The sequence below is a fragment of the Mugil cephalus genome, chromosome 5, assembly GCF_022458985.1.
Source record: "Mugil cephalus isolate CIBA_MC_2020 chromosome 5, CIBA_Mcephalus_1.1, whole genome shotgun sequence".
Taxonomy (NCBI): domain Eukaryota; kingdom Metazoa; phylum Chordata; class Actinopteri; order Mugiliformes; family Mugilidae; genus Mugil; species Mugil cephalus.
Genome location: NC_061774.1, coordinates 11,789,507 through 11,811,289, shown reverse-complemented (window position 1 = coordinate 11,811,289; position 21,783 = coordinate 11,789,507). Strand labels below are relative to the sequence as shown.

Sequence of the window (21,783 nt, the reverse complement as noted above, 5' to 3'; positions counted from 1 at the left end):
GGGCGAACACACAGCAACCTCATAGGTTTTTAAAATATTTTAAACTCTTCAGTGGCAGTCATGTAGTTTTTTTTTTTTTAATTATATATATATGTGTGTGTAAAAACAAAATGTCCCTCTCTCCCTCACAGGGTGGTATCTGCATCCTCCTCAAGCTCAGCTCCTCCTGGGAGTTTAGTGTTCTGCGCAGTATCTTAGCTGTTCCTAGGACTGAGGCTCCAGGTGTTGCTCCTGGGATCTGTTGGAGCCACTCTCCCAGTTTGGGGGTCACTGCCCCGGGGACCACGCTCGCCTCAACCTTCCACATCCGTTCCAGCTGCTCTTTCAGCCCTTGTTACTTATCTCATGTTGGCGTCACCTGGTATCGCCACATCCATCACCACCACCGTCTTCTCCTCCCTCTCTCTATTCAAAACCCTTTTCTACACTAAACATATGCCGGAGCAGAAAATGTAAACCCAAAAGTTCTGTCCGGACGCATGACAAATGAGGAAATCATTTAACCGTGCTTAAAAGCTTTCATGATTAAGCATCATTAAAACCTGATGCCGTGCTGTTTAATCTTGCTTAGCCGGTTGCTATCTAGTTTAGCAACTGGAAAGAAAGCAGAGTCATCCTCAGCTGGTGCAAAAAAGGGAACAGAGAAAGTACGGCAATAAGTTCAAACGAGGCAGTCAAATGCAGAGGATGTGAAATGATGATAAAAGGAGGAGGAGGAATGGTGCAAAGAGGCTGAAGTGGGGCAAACAGGACAGAGGCCAGTGGCTAAACAGTTCAAAGAGTAGAGGGAGGTGAAACAGCAGAACAAAACAGAGAAAGAGAGAGGGTGTGCGTGGCGATAGTAGACCGAGTTCACGCAGAAAAGCTAAGATATAAATACAGCGGGTGATAGAAGTGTGTGCTTGTGCGTACGCAAGCGTGCGTGTTTGTCTGTGTCCTGGCTCGACTCCCGGGCGGAGGCGCTTCAGAGCTGCCAAACTATCACTGGGTCTGCCACCACGCCAGGGTCAATGTAGGCACATGCACATTTATAGACAGAAAAAGCAGGTCATGGCAAGGGATTAGCCAATAAAAAGACAGAATTACAGGGAAAGGGTGAGGCAAAGAATGATATGCTGGCTGACTTAGCACACCAATGGTATGACGAGAAATACTTGAGAGTTTAGAGAAAATTATAGCAGGTATAAACAGGGATCGATCAGGGAAAAGCAGAAAGAGAGAGCGCGAGAGAGAGCGTGAGAGAGAGAGAGAGAGAGAGAGAGAGCGTGAGAGAGGGAGGGAGGATCACTGAGCTCCGCAAGCATGTGAGGATCAACAGCGACAGAATGAGACAGAGAGATAGAGAGGGGGAAAGTCGGAGTCGGAGGAGAGCGCTGCTGAGGACTAAAGGACTACCAGACGCGAGGGAGACACGCCAACGAAGGGGAGAAGCATGCGGACCAAAGAGGAGATTAAGAAAGGGTAAGTAACCGAGAAAACAAGAGCAAAGACATTAATTAGAAAATGTGTGTCTGCAGGAGTGATAGCCTAAAAGCCCCACAATGTTTTCTTCTTGGTCTTCTCCTTACTCTAACCCTCTGAGGAGTGTTTCCAGCCAGATACCCCGAGGCTAGTACTTTATTTTTTAAAGAAGTTCATTTAAGATTTAAGGCAATGGTCAGGTTTTTGAATGAATGGAGGTGATCGGGACTGCATGGAAGCAGACACCAGAGAGGTAACTGGTGTACTAGACAGCAACCCATAGGTTAGACCTCTGGACTATGCAAATGAAGAAAAAATACAATGCCTTACAGATTTGCCGCTTTGACAAATATTGTCTGCTTCAGGAAGGCCATCTACTGAGTAGCAGCTGTGCCTTGTTTTTTTTTTGTGAAAGGAAAGTAGTGCGATAACAGGATCAAAATCAAGCATGGAGACACTGTATATGTGTGCGTGTGTGTGTGTGTGGCAGGTGAGTAATCCCAGCCATCTGTCACAGTAGGACGTGACGCATATAAATAAGTCTATGTACGTCTGTGTACCGTACGTGTGTTTTTGTCATGAAATATTAATTACAACTCACGCGTTTAACAAGGATTCAAATCTTTCGGTCAGCGTATGTGTAGCGTTTGTTGCCCGGCAGCTATTAAAAGCCTCTGAACCAATCATCAGGGCAGCTAGTGTAGCTTTAATATGGGATTATACTGCAATAACCCTTCTCTTATACACTAATGCTGTCACCATGCATCTGTGCTTGTGTATGGATGTGTGTGTGTGTGTGCGTGTGCAGAGAGAGAGAATAAGCAAATGGGTGTGCAGGGCTCTGCAACTAAGACAGCGTGGATATATTTGACCTGTGCACTTAACATTTACATAACCTCATCAGTCAGTTCAGAATATAATTTAAAACGACTGATGCACATGTCTGTGCATATGCACAAGTGTTAATGTGTGTGTTTGTGTGTTAAGATACCACACGGCACCCTCTTCCCTTGGCACATACACATCAACAAGTTGAAAAGTGAACAGAGCAATAAAGTTAGTTCCTTCATTTGTCACTTTTTCGATTATGCTGTGTTCAGAGCAACACTTTCAAGTTTTCCAGTAAAAATACTTTTTCACATATCTGTAGAATATAATATAGAGAACATTGATCAATCCTATCTATAGTCATGGGAACAAATATATTAACTCAATGGTAAAATTGTCACGTATGGTAGATGTATTTTTCACAGTATTTTTAAGATGCAGTGTCAAACATGTTGGACCTTGAAGCCAGTAAAAGTTCCCAGTAACATTTAAATACAGAATTTGATGATATTTTGTCGAACCCACCCTTCCTTCCTTCCTTCCCTGTGCCACTGACTGCTGCACAACCCCGAAACAGAATATTTTCAGTTGGCAAGGTGTTCTTTTCATAAAATGCTGTCATATATTAATTTTTTTCCCCCACAAACATGCCTTTGGTGATTGCAGCCAAACAGCTCAATTTGAATCGCTGAAATTAGTCTGGCTTATTCAGATGCTGCTTTGTATACCCGGGACGTCAACTTTTGTGCTGAGGTTGAAGGTACAGTTTCCTCATGGTCAATGCTCACAGTGGATTGGTGCACCTCTACTCAAGTGCCAGCAAAACCTTCCTGTGGGACTTATTTATTTATTTATTTTGCTGTCTTATGTGGCTTTTATTTTCCTTTGTGCTCAGAAGATTTACAGTTTTCTAAGTTAGTTTCCCTGTTTTTTCATTTTGGAGAAAGAATGGTGAGCTGCTAGCCCTTTAATATCTTCTTTTTTTTTGCCTCTCCCTGCTTTGTAGACATCGATTAGCTCTGTTTTCCATTTCATTTTCAGATCCTCGCTCAGTTGCTCTGACAAGCCTTGAGTGTACCACAAGCTTTGAAAGTAAGACAATTTATCAAGCTCTGGAATCCAAAGGACGACTCTCTCTGATAAATCAATTAAGCTAACGATGTACTGAAACTTTACCAGTGGAACTTTTGCACAAGCAGGAATGAAAGCAATTTGCCCACAGCAAGGTGCCCAAATATTTGCATATAAAAGTATAAAGACCTTGCCGTGGTTATAAGCAAAGCACCAGAATACGTTAAGTGCATTTCTCTGAAGGAATGTCGCAGAGCTGAAGTATTGTTACAGGGACTCATTACAGAAGAAATCTTTCCTAAAGATAATAAAGAATGTCCTTTGTCAATTCAGACCAGATACACACTTCTTTGTTGTAGGATTTAAACTTCAATTTTAAAATTTGTTCACACGTTAAGTGATAAATGGATGCAAAGGGATGATGCCCACACACGCTGGAAAAATAATGAAGCCCAGAAAGAGATCATTTGAAAGCCGTCTGATGCAAATTACAGGCCAGACAAACCTTATCAATAGGTTATGACATTGCTCTGCACTGACTTTCATTAAATTCCTTCCCTCCAGAGAGTGACAGATAATGGAGAGAAAGAGATATAAAGGTTACCGACAGGAAGAAAGGAAGAAGAATCCGAGGAAAGCTTCTTTGTGTGTGTGTGTGTGTACGTATGTGCAAACGTGCATGTGTGCATGTCACTGACGCTTCGCCTGCTCTGCTAACCAGACAGCCTGCGAACAAGTGATGAGAAAGTGATGAGATGTGGCAAAAGACGAGAGGACCAGAAAGTGAGAAGGGCAGGGAGACGGATGAGAGAGTGGGAGAGAGGGCAGCGGGGGCAACAGGATGGAGAGATGCGGGGAGGAGGAATAGATTGGGGGGGGTTAATGATGGAGAGATCGGAAGGGGTGTGCAGACAGGATGAGTGATATGGCGGAGAAGAGGGGAGAGATGAGGAGGAGCAATCACGTGAAGGGGCAGGACAAAAAGATAAGGGGACAGGGAGAGAAGGGGAAAAAAATGCAAAACGCAGTTACACTGATACAGTGTTTGTGTGGTCATCCGTCTGAAGCATCTTTAGACTCAGGCACTTTGTTTTCTCTTGTTAACTCACTATTGTTTTCCACTTTATCATATTTAAATCTTTTTTTAATCAAATATTTGGTGGCAGCTAGTCATAAATACCCGGTTTTCCATTGGTTTCTCTGCTCTGCTGCTCAGGCAACAAATGTTCCTCTACACAACAACCAAACAGATGTAATGAGCTGCCGTATGGATACATCAACAACGTGCTTTTCAATATTTCACTCCTTCCCTCATCACACACACCTAACCGGCTATAAGTCTACATCATAAACAGGACATCGCTTTGAATTATCACCCATTTATAATCCCGTAAACAAGCAGAATCTGAGAAACAGGCTGCAGACTTTAAACTCATAACTATGAATTCTGTGTAGCTTTTAATGTCCCTGCCATCGCACTTTTTAAAGGGGGTCGTAAAATAGCCTTAGACAGTTTTCAACAAGTGCAAAGTCATTACGTCACAAGGGCGGAAGTGCAAAGAATGTGAAAATGAATTTATATCTGAAACGCGTCTCTCTGCTCCCTGCCTCTACTGCAGGGAATTCCTTATGTGGAACAACTTCCAGGGCTTACTTTACGATATCCATTTACAATGTTCCTGCACACAGAATGGCAGAGCAGCCCCACGCCTTTGAGCATTGCTTTACAATTAGCTCCATTGTGAGATCGTGTGCGAGTGAGTATTGTCGGAGGGCGCTCTAGACGAAAGCACGCGCTAGTTTACCACGCGGGTCTCTGATTAATTTATTTTCTGCTTTTGTCTAATTTATTCATCGCAGATTCCAAAACCCACAACCGAACGCGACAAAGCGCAAACATAAAATTATCACAAAGATGCAGAGCAGCAGGAGCTGCAGAGCGCAGACACTTTCTATTATTCTGATGTTTACAGAAATTGTTGGGATTTGAGTGTGTGTGTCTATAAATACCCACTGGATTATCATGTTGCATGTTTCTTTGAGAGGACCAGCTTCCTTAGCGTGAGACATCGCGTGTCTCGAAGAGACATCAGTCTTTAACACAAAAAACTGTTCCCAAACTGTTCTTGAATAATGCCGCGACGTGAATTACTCTTCTCCGGGCTGGATAAGAAGCTTGGCATTTTGTGACACGAACATTTGCCTCTGTGGTTTCCGACTCTGCAGCTTAATTGCTGATTAAAGTGCCCCGTCCCTGAACAACACAATTAAAATGCACAACAGAACAGGAGTAGTGAGGCAGCTGAGCAGGTCACCTGGTTATTTTAATGATCATTACTGGATTTCTCCCTGTGGGTGAGGAGCAGGGTTTAATGTTACACTTAAGAAAAGGTTAAAGAGGCGACCAGTTATTGAAATAAAATCAAAGATATATTACATGCCGTATATAAATGAGGGAGGCCCATATCTGCAATGCAAGCACGCGCATCTTGACACACTATTAAATACAAGCTGAAATAAACCAAATGACCTCTGGTACATCGAGTTAATCTTTGCAACCAATATTGACACAAAGCTCCACAATTGTCTGTGTGTGTTTATCAGACACGCACATAGAGACCGTGAACATACAGACAACTATCTTCGGCGGAGTCCAGCCACAGATGGCCCCCACAGAACCCTGATCTCGACATGATGTCAGTCTGGGATTACACGAAGAGACAGAAGCCACTGACCAGAACTAAATCCAAAAAAGAAATGTGACAAGTATTGAGCTGTTTGTAGCAACCAACCTGCCAAGGGATTTTTATATAAAGGTGACCGATAATTAAATATATCGGCGGTAACATTTGTCAAGTAATACACCTTTTTGTATTTTTTTTTATTGCGGTTCATTTTTTGAAGGGAAGGCGTGAGGGAAGAACTGAATAATCTGTTTGTTGTACCTGTAATGAGCTGATAAGTCCACTGATCTGTCTGACAGCTCACCCAATGATTGTATCAGCAGCCTCTTTCAAAAATGAGTCTCCTCAAAAAAAGAAAGCGGAGGGAAGGTCTCAGTAATCAGCTCACACTCTTACTTTGGAGATGATGGCGACTTCTTGATTTTACAGAAATCACAAATGTCCGTGGCTTTCTTGAACTAAAACACTGTGTCCAGCATTGCAAAAACCCTTTTGGTCGCACTAAACAGATGTTTGCTTTGAACCCAGACAAGAGAAGAAAGGGAAACTGACTGCACTACCCAAAAGGCAGTGTGTGCCCCGTCTCAAAGGGCCAATGAAGTGCCGTGTTTGTTCTGTTCTGCTGGTGAGTGGGTGAGAGATAATAACTGAAAGAAGCAGTGTGATTACGGCGCAGTAAAGCGAGTCTCGGCCTGCCTAAATCCAAGGCGCGCGCGCGCGCACGCACACACACACACGCGCGCGCACGCACACACCCGTCAATCGGCCGTTGAAAAATGAGGCTCACCTTGAAGCGACAGGGGGACTCGATTCACTGGAGCATTCAGTGCTCTGTTACCGCTGCAAAGGCGTGGGCGCGCACTCGGTCCCACACACGTGTGCGCGCGTGCACGCACGCAAAAAAAACACGAGGCCTCGGCGGCGAGAGCGCCCGCGTTGCAGACGATTCTTAAAAACCGCCAAGAAGCCGGCAACTGGTAAATTAAACTCGGTGCATGTATAAACAGATTTCATAAAAAGCTCCTCTCTGTCAAGAAACTCCCCGTGGTGTTTAAAGACTGTGTGTGTGTGTTTGTGTGTTTTTGTTTGCCTGATGACAGACGCTCAAGCGCACTTGCAGCACGTATTGATTACTGGCATGCGATGCGTGCAGCTGCCCAGATCTTTTTCCTCCCTCTCTTCTGATGTCTGTTTCTCCATGCACCCCCTCCCTCAAAGCTTTTCTCTCTTTATTCTTTAACAAACCCTATCAACTCGATGACACTCTTACTGTAGGAAAATAGGCCTCTACATCTCTTCCTCTGACACACACAGGATCACGCACCGCTTTCATCTTGTCCATGGCTCTTCTCCTTCATCCCTCCCTCATCCCTCCGCCACCTTCCCGCACCTCGCCGCGCCGACACCGCTTCCTCCCCTTCTCCTCCCCGTTCGTTTTGCACTGGCAGAGGTGCAATGTGGGCGAGAGAGTAAGATGAAATGTGGAGACGGAGGGACGGGAGACAGAAACACACAGCTAATCAAGGGCGGCGCGGCAGAGAGAGATGGAAAAGGGGGTGGTGAGTGGGAAAAGTGCAAAAAAACAAACAGGGGTAACGACGAAAGAGCGACAGGGAGAGTGTGACATCCAATAACATTCAGAGAGAAAGTAATGGATGTTCAGTGAGTAAAATGGCTGAGACAGACATGAGCGTGAAACTGACTTCTGAGGATATGGTGTCACTTTTTGCCTGTCAGCCTGCAGGTCAGGGGGGTGAAGAGTAGAAACAGACCCACACACACACAAACACACAAGCACATAGAAATGCAGAGTGTATGACTGAAGGGAGTGTGGGAGAAAGGGGGGGACTTTGATGCAGCAGGTGCTCTACTATCTCCCGCGACTGCTGATGGAAAGACAAACGGTAGGAAATGGGCTGCAGCGAAATTACCTTCAATTTACTTAGTCTGAATTCCAAGGCAAATTGCGTGACTGCTCATATTCACACTTAAATGCGCACACTGGTGCATCTGCACACGTACCTGCAGTCTGTACACAGTCTGTTGCGCACACAGAAATGTGCTAGAGCTCTCGTTCTGGCTATCCCTCATCATCATCTGCAATTTGTTTTTCGCGAACGACAACACTGTTTCCTTATCCACCAGCAGCTGTGGCATGCTTTGTGGAAAGAAAACAAAAAAAAAAACACTAGTTTTGACCCAAGGTCAAAACCTCTGTGGTCTACTCCAAGATGAGGATTTCCACAGTTAGCATGGTAACCAGCCTTAAACAGTCTGCACTGTCAATTATCTCTGACCTGTGCCAGCTTCCGGGCCATGGGGAAGTACTTGTACTTTGATGTATATTAATTGGAACAAAATGCCACTGATGCAGAAATCATCCGATCTTTAATGGCTTATGTAAAAACATGATATTTAAAAGCACCACTGCCATTAAAGCTCTAAAGCCATGGGGCTGAGCGATAAGTACGCAGCACTCTGTGACATTTGTTGTTCTCTCTCGCTATTAACAAAAAAAAGTTGCAGGGACGCAGACTGAGCACGGCCTAAATTTAAAGTGTTCTCAGTTCTGCTCTGCTGCTCATTGGCAGGTCCACCAGCATCATAAAGCGCATTCGTTTCGCTTTTAATATTTGATGGACTCAAATGAAAGCTCAAGTTCCAACACCCCTGACAATATTAACTGCAGTTGCCATCAGCAGGGAAAACTATTTAAAGGGTTAAAATGTCATTTTTTATTCTGCTGATGATGTCAAAACAGTGTGGGACATCAGGCTTCAAAATGACTATGCTATAGGTCATGATAGATGATTGGTATGAGCGAATGCGCGCACGGCTCTGTTACTGAATACTCATGAACTATTAGAGCGCCGGTCAGGCTCATCTCTGTCAGACTCGGTTACATTTCTCTTGGCGAGACTAGTGACAAGAAAGACTTCTAACACCTCATGAAAGTTTGAGCTGAAATCTGCGTTCCACTTCTCTAGAGATGAGATTCCTTTTTTTTTTTTGTCAGAAGTCTCTTGGGTTCTTAAACTAATGGGTGATCACAGCCATATTTTGTTTATTTAGAAAACGTTGGACTCTTGACTGTACATAACAAGTATCTGTGCAGTGATGTTGCACCAGCTGGCATAAAAGAAGCTCTTTTCTTTCTCCAGAGTGTGAGCGAGCAACCCAGCTGGTTTAGCATCGCATGCGTTGACTGCAGTGTAGTGGCAGCACTGTTAAGAAGGTAGAAGAGAAAAAAAAAAAAAAAAATATTGATGACGGCATAAAAATTAAAATCAGCCCACACCTTGTCCTGGCCTGTTTTTATGGTCAAATTATCCCATTTTACCAGCAGCTTTACTCTCTTCTTGTGTGTGTCAGAGGTATCAGGGACCTGGGGGGTGGTTTCTGATTTAAATGAAGATGGAAGGAAAGATATTTGCCAAAATAGATGACCTGCATATGCAACATTTTAAAATATATCGACTCAATTTCTGTGCAGCAACACAACCAACGCACTCCAATTACCCTCCGGAGCCAAATGTTTGTGGTTATGCAATTCCATTAGCTTAAATGGAAACTAATATTTAACTTGACAAATAGAACTCCAGAAACTTTCCCGTGCTCTTAAGCACTGTATGATTTGCATATGTGTATTTAAGTAACCCTGATTTACTTTTCTTTTTTCTTTGATGTACCTTAACAATATTTTCTGCTGCAATGGCCCAATTTCCTGCTAAGGGAAAAATCTAATATAATAAAATCTTATCCTGGTTTGATCACTTAATCACAGTATCAAAGTGCAACGCTAAAGTAGTAAGAGTCAATTCTTAGCGATCTGAAGTGATTGAGATTAAATGGCTAATTGTGTTGCCTGCCAAAAAAAAAGGAATAAATTAATTTTGATGTAGCAAGAATACAAAATTAGATAAGGTTTCATAATCTAGTCGTGCGTTTGAAATAAATGTGCTGCGCCCCAGAAACAATGAAAAATCTACTGAAAAATACAAGAGGACAAAGACAGTGTTGCAGAGAGTACCATGATGCCAACTCATCAGACAGTATTCCAACCTGCTACCATGACACATGATGCATCATCAGGTTACATACTAATGTGGGAGGCAAACATAACATCACTTAAATGAGTCATCAAGCCACAGACAGTTCCAGAGCTGTGTGCGTAACTACTTTATGCCGACATATGCTTTTTACCCTCAAGATACCACTAAACCTTGATGTGCTGGCGCAATAACAACTTGATAGACTTCTATCGATCTGGCCAGCGTGTGCATTCAGTTGAGGTCAAAGCTGTTATACGGAGCTTTACGTGCCTAATGTCTGTGTCTTCTTGCCGCGATCACTTACTACCAGCCTCTCTCCTTTATTCTTTTCGCTTCCCTCATTCTCCGTCTTTATTTCCTCTGTCTCTACAGAACAAACCAGCAGTGCCCGGAGGACTCATCAAACATATCATCCGCGGACCATCGGCCACAGACTGAAATAAGCTTTCGCGTCAAATGGGAAGTAGCTAAACTAGTAAGGAGCTCTTTGATGGAAGAACGCTGACTCATCATAGCCTTATCGGATATCAAATTCCTGTCTCCAGTTTCCACGTACAAACTCAATCACACAATCTGTTTGGATAAACCAGAGCAACACCGTAACTCTCAGTTGGATGTAATCCTGCTCACGCTGGCTGATGTCATCGCCTGCCTCCACCCCTTTCAGCTCCTCTGCGGGCTGAGCCAACCTGCAGGGGAGCATGGGCAGGAGGGTGGCTGACCCAACCAATCCAGTGCCTGCTCTGGGAGTTCCCCTGGCAGGGGGACGATGGGGCCCGCTGTGCAGCGTTGGGGTTCAGACATCTCCAAGACTGCGGACTCTCCCCTCCATCAAGCGACGCGGCAGCCAGCCAACCAGTGCACATCAGCCACTTGCCATGGCAACAGACAAAACAACAACAGCAGAGATCGGGGGAGTAATCAGGAGTGACAGCAACAGTCTGCCGGTGTCCAAAGAGACTTCTCAAAACGAGATCAACAGCCTGACACAGGACGACATGGGGTCGCAGGGGTCGGGCAGTGGAGTTTACTGCCAGATCAAAACCATACCGATAAATGCCAAAGACACGAGAGGTAAAAGGACAGCCCGGTACACAAATGGCAGCGTGGTAGCCTCCGATGTGGTGGGGGGCGTGTGCACGGAGGCCACAGAAGGAAAGGAGCCGGCCCAAGAGAGGAGGAGGGTGCAGTCTCTAAGGGGAGAGGGACATCGCTCTGTGTTGAAAACAGGGAGTGTTTCCACAACTGTACACGCAACTCCACCTCGGCTATGTCGAGTAGTAACGACCTCCCCACCGCAACTTTGCGGGACATGTGGGAGGAGACGATCCCAGATTACCCCGTGCACGGGGGCATGTCGCAGGAGGGCGGTCAATCAGATAACAGCCAGCCAAACCTTACCTAATCCGCCACGGAAACCCTCGGTGGCTCGCACCCAGTCCAGAAAAGACTCGGCTGCTCTGAACTCTCAGTCTCACACTAAAAACACAGACACAGCCAGCGCACAGCAGCACGCTCCGGCAAAGACTACTCAAATACCGCAGCTGTCGCACACTATACCAAAAACCCACAGCTCACACTCGAACCACGCAGCACACAGCCAGGACAAAACAAAAGCTTCAAAGCAGCAGACGAGGCCACACTCCGCAGACTTTACTCATTACAAGGACTCAGCCACGCAGACGACAGACACACTCCTGCACAGCAGCACAGAAAGGACCACGGCTAACGTACACACACCGCAAACACACGCACCGACCGCAAATGTGACGGAAATTCAAAATTCAAACAACAAACACAGCGCTGAGCTGGCTCAGATCCATCACACTGATGAACGTGAACATCAGACGTCCGCGTCTGAACGCGTCACTTCGGAGCCTCTTGCTCCGTCCGTCCCCAGCGACTCGCAATCGAACAGTGCCCCATCGCTTCCGCCTAAAAATTCACCCAAACCCACCAGCTCCAAAGCAGCCACGCCTGTAGCGCAAACCAAAAAGCAGGAGACAGTAAATATATCCAAACAACCCTCAGACCGGGCCAAACTCAAGGACTACTCGAAACAGAAGAGCAAATCTTTCGACGACCACACTCTGCCTTGTAAGACCCATATGAAAGCACAATGTAACGGGGCTCCGGGAGGACTGCTGGACGGACGCGCCGTGAACGCGCCACGCGGGCTGGAGAGGCAGCTGCAGAGCGTGGAGGAGAACCTGCAGTCCAACCAGGAGAAGATCAAGGTGCTTCTCAACGTGATTCAAGACCTGGAGAAGAGCAAGGCGCTCAGCGAAGGGTGAGAGAAGGGACTCGGGGAGGGGAGACGGCAGGAAGGCAAAGAAGAGAAGGAGAAAGAAGTGTGAAGTGAAGAAGCTTAGATACCCTGACACGAGTTAAAGAAGAGCAAGAGAGGAGGATTAGGATGACAAGAAAAACAATGGAGAGCAAGAACAAATAAATAGGACGTTGAGGTATTCAATGCAACAGCCAGTGTTTAAGTAAGATTGAGTGAGAGTGATAAAGAGAACAAAGACAGGGAGGGAAGAGAGTGTCAAGGGACTGCAGGGAGTGTATTTGAGTTTTTAGAGCAATATATACCGACAGGCTTTCAAGTCTGTGTAATGGGTTTTTAAATGTCAGGCCTGTAGTGAATTGCTGTCCTGTGTATGCATGACTGTGATCCAGTTCTGAGAGGATATGTGATACCTGCCAGGCTGCCACTAATGTTAGCGTCCTTACGACCCGTTTGTCTTATTTTCTTATATATACTTTATTTATACAGTCCCAATGAGACACCATACTGCCCCCCAAAAAGCAAACTAATCACTTTCTCTAGCGATAATTCTCTTATCCTTAATTTCTCTTGTCTTGTCGCATATTCTTTGCTTCGCTCTTTTTTTCTCTCCTTTCTTTTTACATCCCGGCAGGTTTTTCCCTGACTCGCTACATCGCAATCAAAGCCCCCATCTCCTACCGCTGCTCTTCAACCCGCTTCAAGCAATTCATCCTCGTCTCCACCTCTACCCTCACGCCCTTCTTTGCTCAGTTTTTAATTAATACCCTTTCTCTCTTCTTATCTTCCTTTCTAGACGGCCACATATCCACGACTGTGAATTAATCCTTCGCCCTCTCACTCATTTTTCCATCTTCCCTGACAGCACGTCCATCACTCTTCCCCGCTGCCATCTATTTGCCATCACTCCGTTTTGTTTTCCCCTCCTATTGCTCCCCTTCCTTCACGACGTTTCTCCTTTACAGTCAGCGCGTCGTCCTCCTGTGTTTGTGCCACATTTCATCCTCCGCACACTACATTCAAACCTCGCTCCCTCAGTCATGCTCAACCCTCCTTTCTCTTTTATTTTTTAATTTTTTCCCCCTTTTTTACTTAACCCTTACCCCTCAAAACATCTTGAAACCGATAGAAACTGTCTCTCTACACCCTTCTCTCTGTCCAGGGTTAACAGATGTATCTAGTTCCCAACAAATCCCTGTCAGATTACCTTGCAATCACAATAAGACTCCCAAAATCGGCGTACAGGCTGTACTGCCCAGCCTTTGTGACACCATAATATCCCACATTCATGTTACTGGGTGTGCGCATGTTATTGCTGTGAGGATGCCAAGACAAAAACCAAGGAAAATAAGAGGCAGGCAGAAGAGACAGATTGATTAAAAGAAGGAGAGGGGAGCAGCAAGAGAACCAGCAAGTAAGACGGACTAACTATATCTGATACTGTGCCAGCAACGAAAGTGCTGTAAGTGGGCTGCTGTGATAAAGGTGTCGGCTGAGCTAAAAGGTTGTCGCTGTGCTCAACTCTTTGTTTTCTTTTCTCTCCCGAAGCAAATACTTGTCTTCTGTGGCAGCAGTTGCCTTTAATACAAACTGGCGGGAAAAGGAAAACGATGTCAAACACAAGGTCCCTCTCCGTCTAATTAAATGTCTATTTTATCAGCCTAAATCAGATACTCTTTCATCTGAGCAGTTCAACCGAAGGCCAGTGAAAACGTCTTGGCAAAATAAAGCAATTTAATTACATGGCAGTTGGCATAAGCTTTTTTGTTTTTTTCTCCTCAATGTTTACTTTCTGTCTTTAGCTAGTCAACCCTGATAACACAGTGTGTGTGCAATGATATATATATATATATATTTAATTTCTTTTTCCATTGCCCACCATTTTTCATTATAACTGTTTTCTGGGATGAAATACGACATCCCCTTCACTGAACCTGCTGCTAATAATATGTTTGGCCTCAAACTAGATCTACCCAGACAGACGCTGCAAACACTGTTTTTGCCTGCCTTGAATAGTAAACAGGCATTTGTATTTATTTATTTATTTATTTTTAACCCACCGAGGGGCAATGTCCTGGATGGTCCTGCTGGGTAACATCGCATGCAATAACCATCACAAACTATTTTGCCCACTTTGACAGCCCCCAGAGAAGTCTCCCCTGCATGTTGCCGCATTAAGTGTGCGCAGCGGAGGCAGCAGTCGTGACACCGGCAGTGAGGAGAGTGAGGCTCGTTCTGATCATGAAGGGCCGGGCTTCTCGTTAGAGCAATTATTTATTTATTTTTTTTAATTAAATCTATGCTTACAGTTGAATGTAGAAAGACCTTGGTTCGGGGAATAAACAGTATCAGCAAACCGCTGCAGCGCCCGTAACATCAGAATGCACAGAGCTGTTCAATCAATCTCCTTTTTGCGAGTGTGTGTGAATGTTTTACGTCTGTTGTTTCTGCAGTCGCAGCTCATACAGAACTGGTCAGGACATAAACAACTGCTCCACCTGCCAAAAGACAGCCTGCATCATCTACAGGTAACCTGATTTAGATAATAAGCTTACTGTATTACATAAGCCACCAAACTCATTCTTTCCTATGGCCAAATAAACAGCCATGAGTAATGCCTCTTGTAGCCCTGAAAATGTCCCTTTTCTCAGTTTTCATCTTCTGCAACTTTTTACTACAAATTCTTTGTTGTTTTATTTCCTATCATCTTCACTTCCTGATGCTGTTCTGATAACTGTTTTACCCACACGCTGCATCCTCTATTACACGAAAAATGTGAGAAAAACAGCGATTCCCCTCTCATCAATATTTAAAGTATATGCTGTACGATTAGAAGAGGGTGATATATCCAGGAGAGTTATTTCCACATGAAAGAATGTTCTCTGCAAACAAGCAAATGAATTCTGCATCTAAATGATACGTCTTTCCCATCCCAGTCATCCCTTGTGTGACTGACCTAAATAAGTAATTGCATTCTTAGATCTTCTGCAACTTACGGAGGTGCACCACTGTGGCTGAATCTTCCCACCCTCCATCACCTCCACCCAATCCTTCCTTATCTTTTTTTTTATTATGTAAAAAAAATCCCATCTTTCCATCCCATACCTACACATACGTTGTCATCTCAGCTTTCAGTAAAACTAGTTTCCTCGGGACACCCGCGTCTCATTCTGCCAGTATCCAGAGCTATAATCACCTGCGCCCCGCTCACACCCAACGTCCAAGGCTCCCTCTGCACTGCAAGCTCCAAATGCAGGTTGTAACTGGACGGATGATACGAAAAGAAAAGAAATATTTCCAAAGCTGAACCTGAAGCGAATCGTGCTTGTTTACAATCATAGATAAATCTTACGGGCATGCCTCAGAGGAAACAGATGCACTTTGCGGGGCCTTTACCTCTCAAATTCTCCTAAACACTCTAACCCGCCTGCCTCAAGGCAACCCCACCTCAGCGTCTCTTGCGCTTTTTTACTCTCTTACTCTGTTGCTCTTCTCTTCTTTGCATCCAAACTCACGTCATTCCAATATTTCCTTCCTTCGCTCTTAATTAACACAGCAGGATCCCTATATCAGCTGTAATGAGCACCGAGGGGAAAAGACCGCCACATGGCGTCATCCACTTACATATACGTGCAGGTCCACACATATATTCAACATGCATACGTTCTCCTTCACTTTACAATGTTATACATGTAGTTGGATGTTACGTTGTTTAATTATTTATTTATTTCCACGGCTGCAGCTTATCCAGCGTGAGAATTTCAAGTGGAATATCTTTAGGCCGCGCTTAGTTAGACAAAATGACCCATTCGACAACTTTGCAAAAACGTCGCAGTCACTTTAGAATCAGCGGTTAAGCCATAATGTGAATTATTGGTGGTGACAAGCCTTGAATTAAACAACATCCCACACACACACACAACAGGAAAACTCACATAGCACGGCCCGGGTGATTTTAATCTGCACTCGCACAAGCAATTTCACACGGACTACAGAACACTGACGAATATGAAAAAAAGCAACAGGAAGAAGAGCAACATCTGAAAATCAATGAGTGCTAAGAAAGTATAGATCAGACATTTAAGAAATTGAAGAAGGGGGAAATTAATGTTTACGGGATATATAAATATATTATTTTTTTTCCTTTTACACATACTCAGTAGAACATGCTGTACAAAGAATCATGTCACAAAAGCACATCTATTACCAGCACTGGAGTCCTTGAAACTGGAGAGTTCCACATACTGAGGTATTGTAAAGGCCTGGGGCTTCCCTGATCTCATTAATACTTCCCACATCATTACAGGCCCTTGTTTCTCCCTCCTCAGTTTCAGAGATTTTCTTCCTTGCTCCATTTTACTTTTTTTCGTTGTTGTTGTTGTTTGCACACATGCAAATATAAACATACATGCACACATGTTAATTAATAGAAAACGGAAATCAGCTTTTCACACACACCCTCACATGCACACAGTCAGTGATACTGACAAACAAAGATATGAATATATTTCACGCTGTGTAAGTGATGTTAATGACTTGGACAGAAACACAGAATCTGCCTCCGAATCATTTTTCTCCGCATAAATCAGTCCGTCACAAATACAGTAAACACGTTTTCAGCGGTTTTATTGTGGCAAACGCAAAAGTTTGCGACGCGTTTATCTGATTGGATGGCAAAGGCCTCATCAAGACCCGAGGGGATTCTGGGTAAAGAGGAGGGAAGGTAGGGAGAGAGACGCACACGAGCAGGGGACAAATTACACGTGGGACTGGAACATCCATCCTAATGATTTGTGTTGGAAAAAACAAGTATGGATGTGGGCTCGCCGCCTGAAGATATTTCACCATTGTCAGATTTTATTAATCTTTATGATCAGAGACAAAGGGAAGAAAACATTTTGACAGCCACTCTGTTTTCCTCCCAATGCTTAAACACAGCAACTGAAATATATGCACACAAGCACCCAAAGGTATTGTCACATTTTCCTCCTCTCATACATACACTTAACGGGGGGAGGGGGGGACATGAATTATGTAACACATCCATAGATTCAGAACTCAAACAATAACCCTGTCCATTACATGTTAACCCTTTACACTTTAACAGAACAGGCTTTAAATATGTAACAGTATGAAAACCTCCCAACCACACTTACAAAGATGGTGGAGATCGCTGCCTGCGGAAAGAATTAAGAGCAGCAGCTTTTCCCACTGTGCTGTAAATCCACGAACAATAGTAAAGGGGAGGTAGATGTGAGTCGATGAGGTGGAGTAACACAGTGGATTGAGAGGAGGGGAGGCTGAAAGCTTTGCATTAGGGCAGAGGCGCTCCATTTTAAAACAAAAGCCACCGTGAGTTGAGTGAATGTGGGACAGGCCCAGCCGTGGAACTTCTCCTCCACTATGTGTGTTGCTTGTGAGAAATATCCATCTGTGTGTAGGTGCACTCTGGTTGCATCCCCTTTATCTTTTATTTATGGCAGCTATCTGTCCTCCTCTGTGCTTTTATTCCCTCCTCTATCGACTAATTCCCTCCCTCCGTCCATCATTAAGGTCTTGGAGCCAAGACCTTTCGGCGCTCCCCTTTCTATATCTCTCGCGACTCTCATCCTTCCCCCCTATACCTCCACGACTTCTTTGTTCCCCTCCTCTATTCCGCGGTGATCTTTCTGACCTACTTTATTAAAGGTTACGTTTCTTTCATTTTTCCCGCCGCGCTTCAATTTCCCCCGGAGAACCAGTTTCTTTTCTTTCGCCTTCTATAAATCCCTGTACATTAACTTTTACCCCGCCTTCCGGCACAGGCTCGTTTTTGGGAAGACGTACGCACTGGATGTCAGGGGAGCACAACTGTGTGTGTGTGTGTGTATGTGTTTGTTGGGATGTCGCAACGGTGGAGGGTGGAAGGATGGGTAGTTGTCTCTGCTCTCCTTGCCTCATCATGTGCCTCATTAACTCCATATGCCAGGCCCTGTTCAGGTCCACCCCTTTAATCCACCTCAACACACACACAGACACACACACAAAAAAAAAAGAAGTATACCGTGCTATGACCTGCAGCGATGGACACTTCAGAGACATGGCGAGAAAAAGAGTGTAAGGGAGATGGGAGGGGTGAATGAAGGAATGAGAGCATGGAAAAAGAAAGCCAAGAGGGTACGCTTTGAACATATCAGGAGAGCAAAAAAGTTCCTCCCTTTAGCTCCTCTATTGTGCACACGCTCCTCTCCTCTCCCGCCGTCTTCTTCTTTTTTTTCCCCCTCCCCTCCATTCTCCTCCTTCTCTTCTCATCCCACCAGCCTGTGATCTGCTGGTGCATGAACTGAAGAAGAATGCTATGGACGTGAAACGAGTGCTAACTCGGTGCCTTTGTCAAAGTACGCGTCCTGTGCTGAAGGTGCATCGCACATTTAAATTAACAACACACCTTTCAATATCGATATTTTTCCCCAGTGTCCGCCGCCTAAAGTTTTCATGTTTATCGACTTAAGTGTCACCCTTATTCTCCCACCTGCATATGATACCTGATATGTTTATATAGTATCCCATCTGTAAAATAACTACTGTTATCGCTGACACTGTTTCATGTCTCTGTTCTTCCTGTAACATCATGCACGCCCAGAAAGATTTCTATAATTCATTCATTCATTTATGAAACAACTCCTTGTCCATTCGCTCTCTCCTCCTCCTCTACATGTAGTATCACCTAGTATCATGTACTCTTGCTTGTGCATTATTTGTATGCTACATGTACTGTATCTTTCCATCTGTTTGCTTCTGCTGCACTGCTCTTCTCCGCGGTATGTTTTTGTGCGTCTCTCCTCGTCCAGCCTCAAGCCAACGAGTTCACCTGTATGAGCCAGGTTTAGCTTAAGGTTGCCTCTTGTTAAAAGGGAGTTTTTCCCTCGCTGTCATCCGAGTCCTGCTCTGGAGGTTTCAGGCTACAGGTTCTGCAAATAGTCTTGAGACCATTTGGTATTTTCAACTATATGAATATGAACCGAATGAAAAAACGAATGCTTAAATCCTTCTTTCAACCCTCGGCAATGTTGTCTTTTTGTGGGAAGGGAGCCGCACAAATAAATGTGCGCACTTTTCCAACCTTTAAATAATACCCCAGTTGTCACCCTTCGTCACTGTCTTGTGTGTTGTGTCTCCTCTCCAGCGTGGAGCATGATTTTCGGCAGCAGGAGGGACGCTTCCAGGGGGTCATGGAGGCCCTGGAAGGGGAATACGATGTGCCTGCGCCGACCGTGACCAAGCCTGTGCCAGCCCCATCTGCCTCCAGCCGCCCCAACACCAAGGCGCGCGTCAAGAAACTGAGAAAGAAGTGTTTCTGGTGGCTCTAAGCTTTGCAAAAGCTGCGACGGCCTCTCGGGGCGAGCAGGTGCATACAGGTGTGGATTATAGTTCTCTCTCTCATGTGGGTGTGCAGTATGCTGTTAAAGTCAGACGGGGTTTTTTTTCCACCCCAAAGAAGCATGCCTGTAAATGGCACATATACCATACCGACCCATTTTGAGCTCTGACAAAAATCAGTCACCAGTGACACCAGTGACCAGGGAGAAATGTACTGAAGAAGGAAAAGAGGACCAAAGGAATTGTGAAACGTCCTTTTTTGACAGATCTGACTGGGAGCGAGACTAAGAAAGAGATCAACTATTCTTTTCCTCTGGAGGAGCCGGTCTTTAGCAGCTATTTGTGATTAACGTGTGACTGGAAGTGAGGACACATCTGTAGCAGACAGATGAAGCGTTAATACTCTGGATGTCAGACAGTGTGCTGAGTGGCTGTAAAAACTAATTGACAGATGTCTGCGCTGGGAGTGACTCATCAAGATGTGTTCGGCTGAACAACGCTAAGCAGGTGCATTCGAATGGTTTTGAAAATCCGAGGAATTTATCTAATTGGAATACCGTGTCTCCGGATGGCTTGGCAACAAGAATTTGAATGTAGCGAAAGGAAGCACTGGAAGGATATCACCGGAAAACAAGATGAACTCTGCGGAAACACAGAAATCACTCGCGGGATCGTCAGGATTTTGGAGAGGAGTGTGGCGACTTACAAAGAATACGTTAAGAGACAGTGCGATAGGCAGCTGATCAGAGACTGACAGTCTGTGTCAGATAATTAAAAATTCTGCCAGAGCTGACTGACAGTGATTGATTCTCTCCTTTATTACCATCCAAAATGAAAGTGATTTGCCATAAGCTCAAACTTGTTTCAAGGGTTTTCACACACACATGCATACAAATGTCTGTCCAATACACTTGCAATTTACAAACGCAGTGAACTCACTTAAACAAGAGGAAGTACTCACACATGCATTCAGTACCCACCAGTACAAACCAGGGTTTGATCATCTTACAGCTAACGATGATGACGGCCAGGATTAACGTTAAATTGATAGATTAATGTATAAATATTGGTATAATTTGGTAAAATTTGACCCAATAAGGTGCTGATGGATTCTGTCAGTGTAACTCGTGGATGTCAGGAGTGTGAAAGTGAAAGAAATAATTATGAATGATGTTCTATTGACATGCTTCACAGCATACTCTATAGAAAATGAGTCGAAGATTTGACAGAAAATAAACAATAAAATAACCAGTCCCCTTAATAAAAACAACAAAGATTCACTCCATTTTCAAATCCCTGAGTAGCATTCAGGCCACACTGCCACTGCGAATTGGTGCAGAAATCTGTGCTAAACATACTACAGGTCAACACATCTCGTCAAAATGTACAAAAAAAAAATCTGTGTACGCCATAGGCCAAGATCCATTATCCCAAGTAAAAACAAAACAAAAAAAAAGTGTATTTTTACTCAGTAAACGATATCCTTGTAAAATCATAACGCAATTAGAAGAGTAAAATAGTATTTTACAAAACACTATATACCGGCAGACATGTTTGTGATCTTAAAAAAAGGAACTAAAATCCGTGAAACCTCTGTATCCGTCTATCCCTTCCGCAAACGCACACCCAAACAATTATTTTGTACACACAAACACAGCATTTGCACAGTGCTTTGTTCACAGCAGTTTAGAGCGTAGCCGCTAATCTCACAAGGGCCTACTTGAGCTGCTTCTCACTGACAAGTTGCCACCAATTACAATACTGGATGACACCACACTTGCTAATTACGCGGTCTATATCCAAAATGCCCTGTCCCTGCATTTTTATAAGCTGTCCCTTAATAGTGTGTGAGCTCCCGAGATGCTCCTCTCTTCCCGATGTTCCTCTTGTATGTGCAATAAAAAATGTGTATTTTAAGCAAAATCCAACGTCGTTAAGATATTTTGTGTTTCAGAATGGAGCTGAATGGCAGAAAGGATTCCACTTTTATCAACATTGCTTCAGCAGACAAAGTGTGATGAAGACACAAAACAGGAGATTC

The 21,783-nt window shown here is 44.4% G+C and overlaps 2 protein-coding genes across 2 annotated transcripts in view; one reads left to right on the top strand and one right to left on the bottom strand.

The window, feature by feature from the left end:
- The window catches only part of LOC125008053 (dedicator of cytokinesis protein 2-like), an 81,748-nt gene that overhangs the window by 21,046 nt on the left and 38,919 nt on the right, over positions 1-21,783 (bottom strand). The window lies entirely within an intron of this gene.
- LOC125008054 (protein INSYN2B) lies at positions 1,280-21,665 on the top strand. Its single transcript, XM_047585076.1, has 4 exons — positions 1,280-1,461; positions 10,469-12,386; positions 14,837-14,911; positions 19,549-21,665. Exons 2-4 carry the CDS (start codon positions 10,798-10,800, stop codon positions 19,730-19,732), a joined length of 1,848 nt encoding a protein of 615 aa, XP_047441032.1. The 5' UTR covers positions 1,280-1,461; positions 10,469-10,797; the 3' UTR covers positions 19,733-21,665.

What these genes read in the sequence shown, in the direction of transcription:
- LOC125008054 (XM_047585076.1), top strand. Translation starts at nt 10,798, where the DNA reads ATGGGCAGGAGGGTGGCTGACCCAACCAATCCAGTGCCTGCTCTGGGA. An exon ending in AGCAAGGCGCTCAGCGAAGG is followed by an intron (nt 12,387 to 14,836) that starts GTGAGAGAAGGG and finishes TTGTTTCTGCAG; the next exon opens with TCGCAGCTCATACAGAACTG. An exon ending in ACAGCCTGCATCATCTACAG is followed by an intron (nt 14,912 to 19,548) that starts GTAACCTGATTT and finishes TCTCCTCTCCAG; the next exon opens with CGTGGAGCATGATTTTCGGC.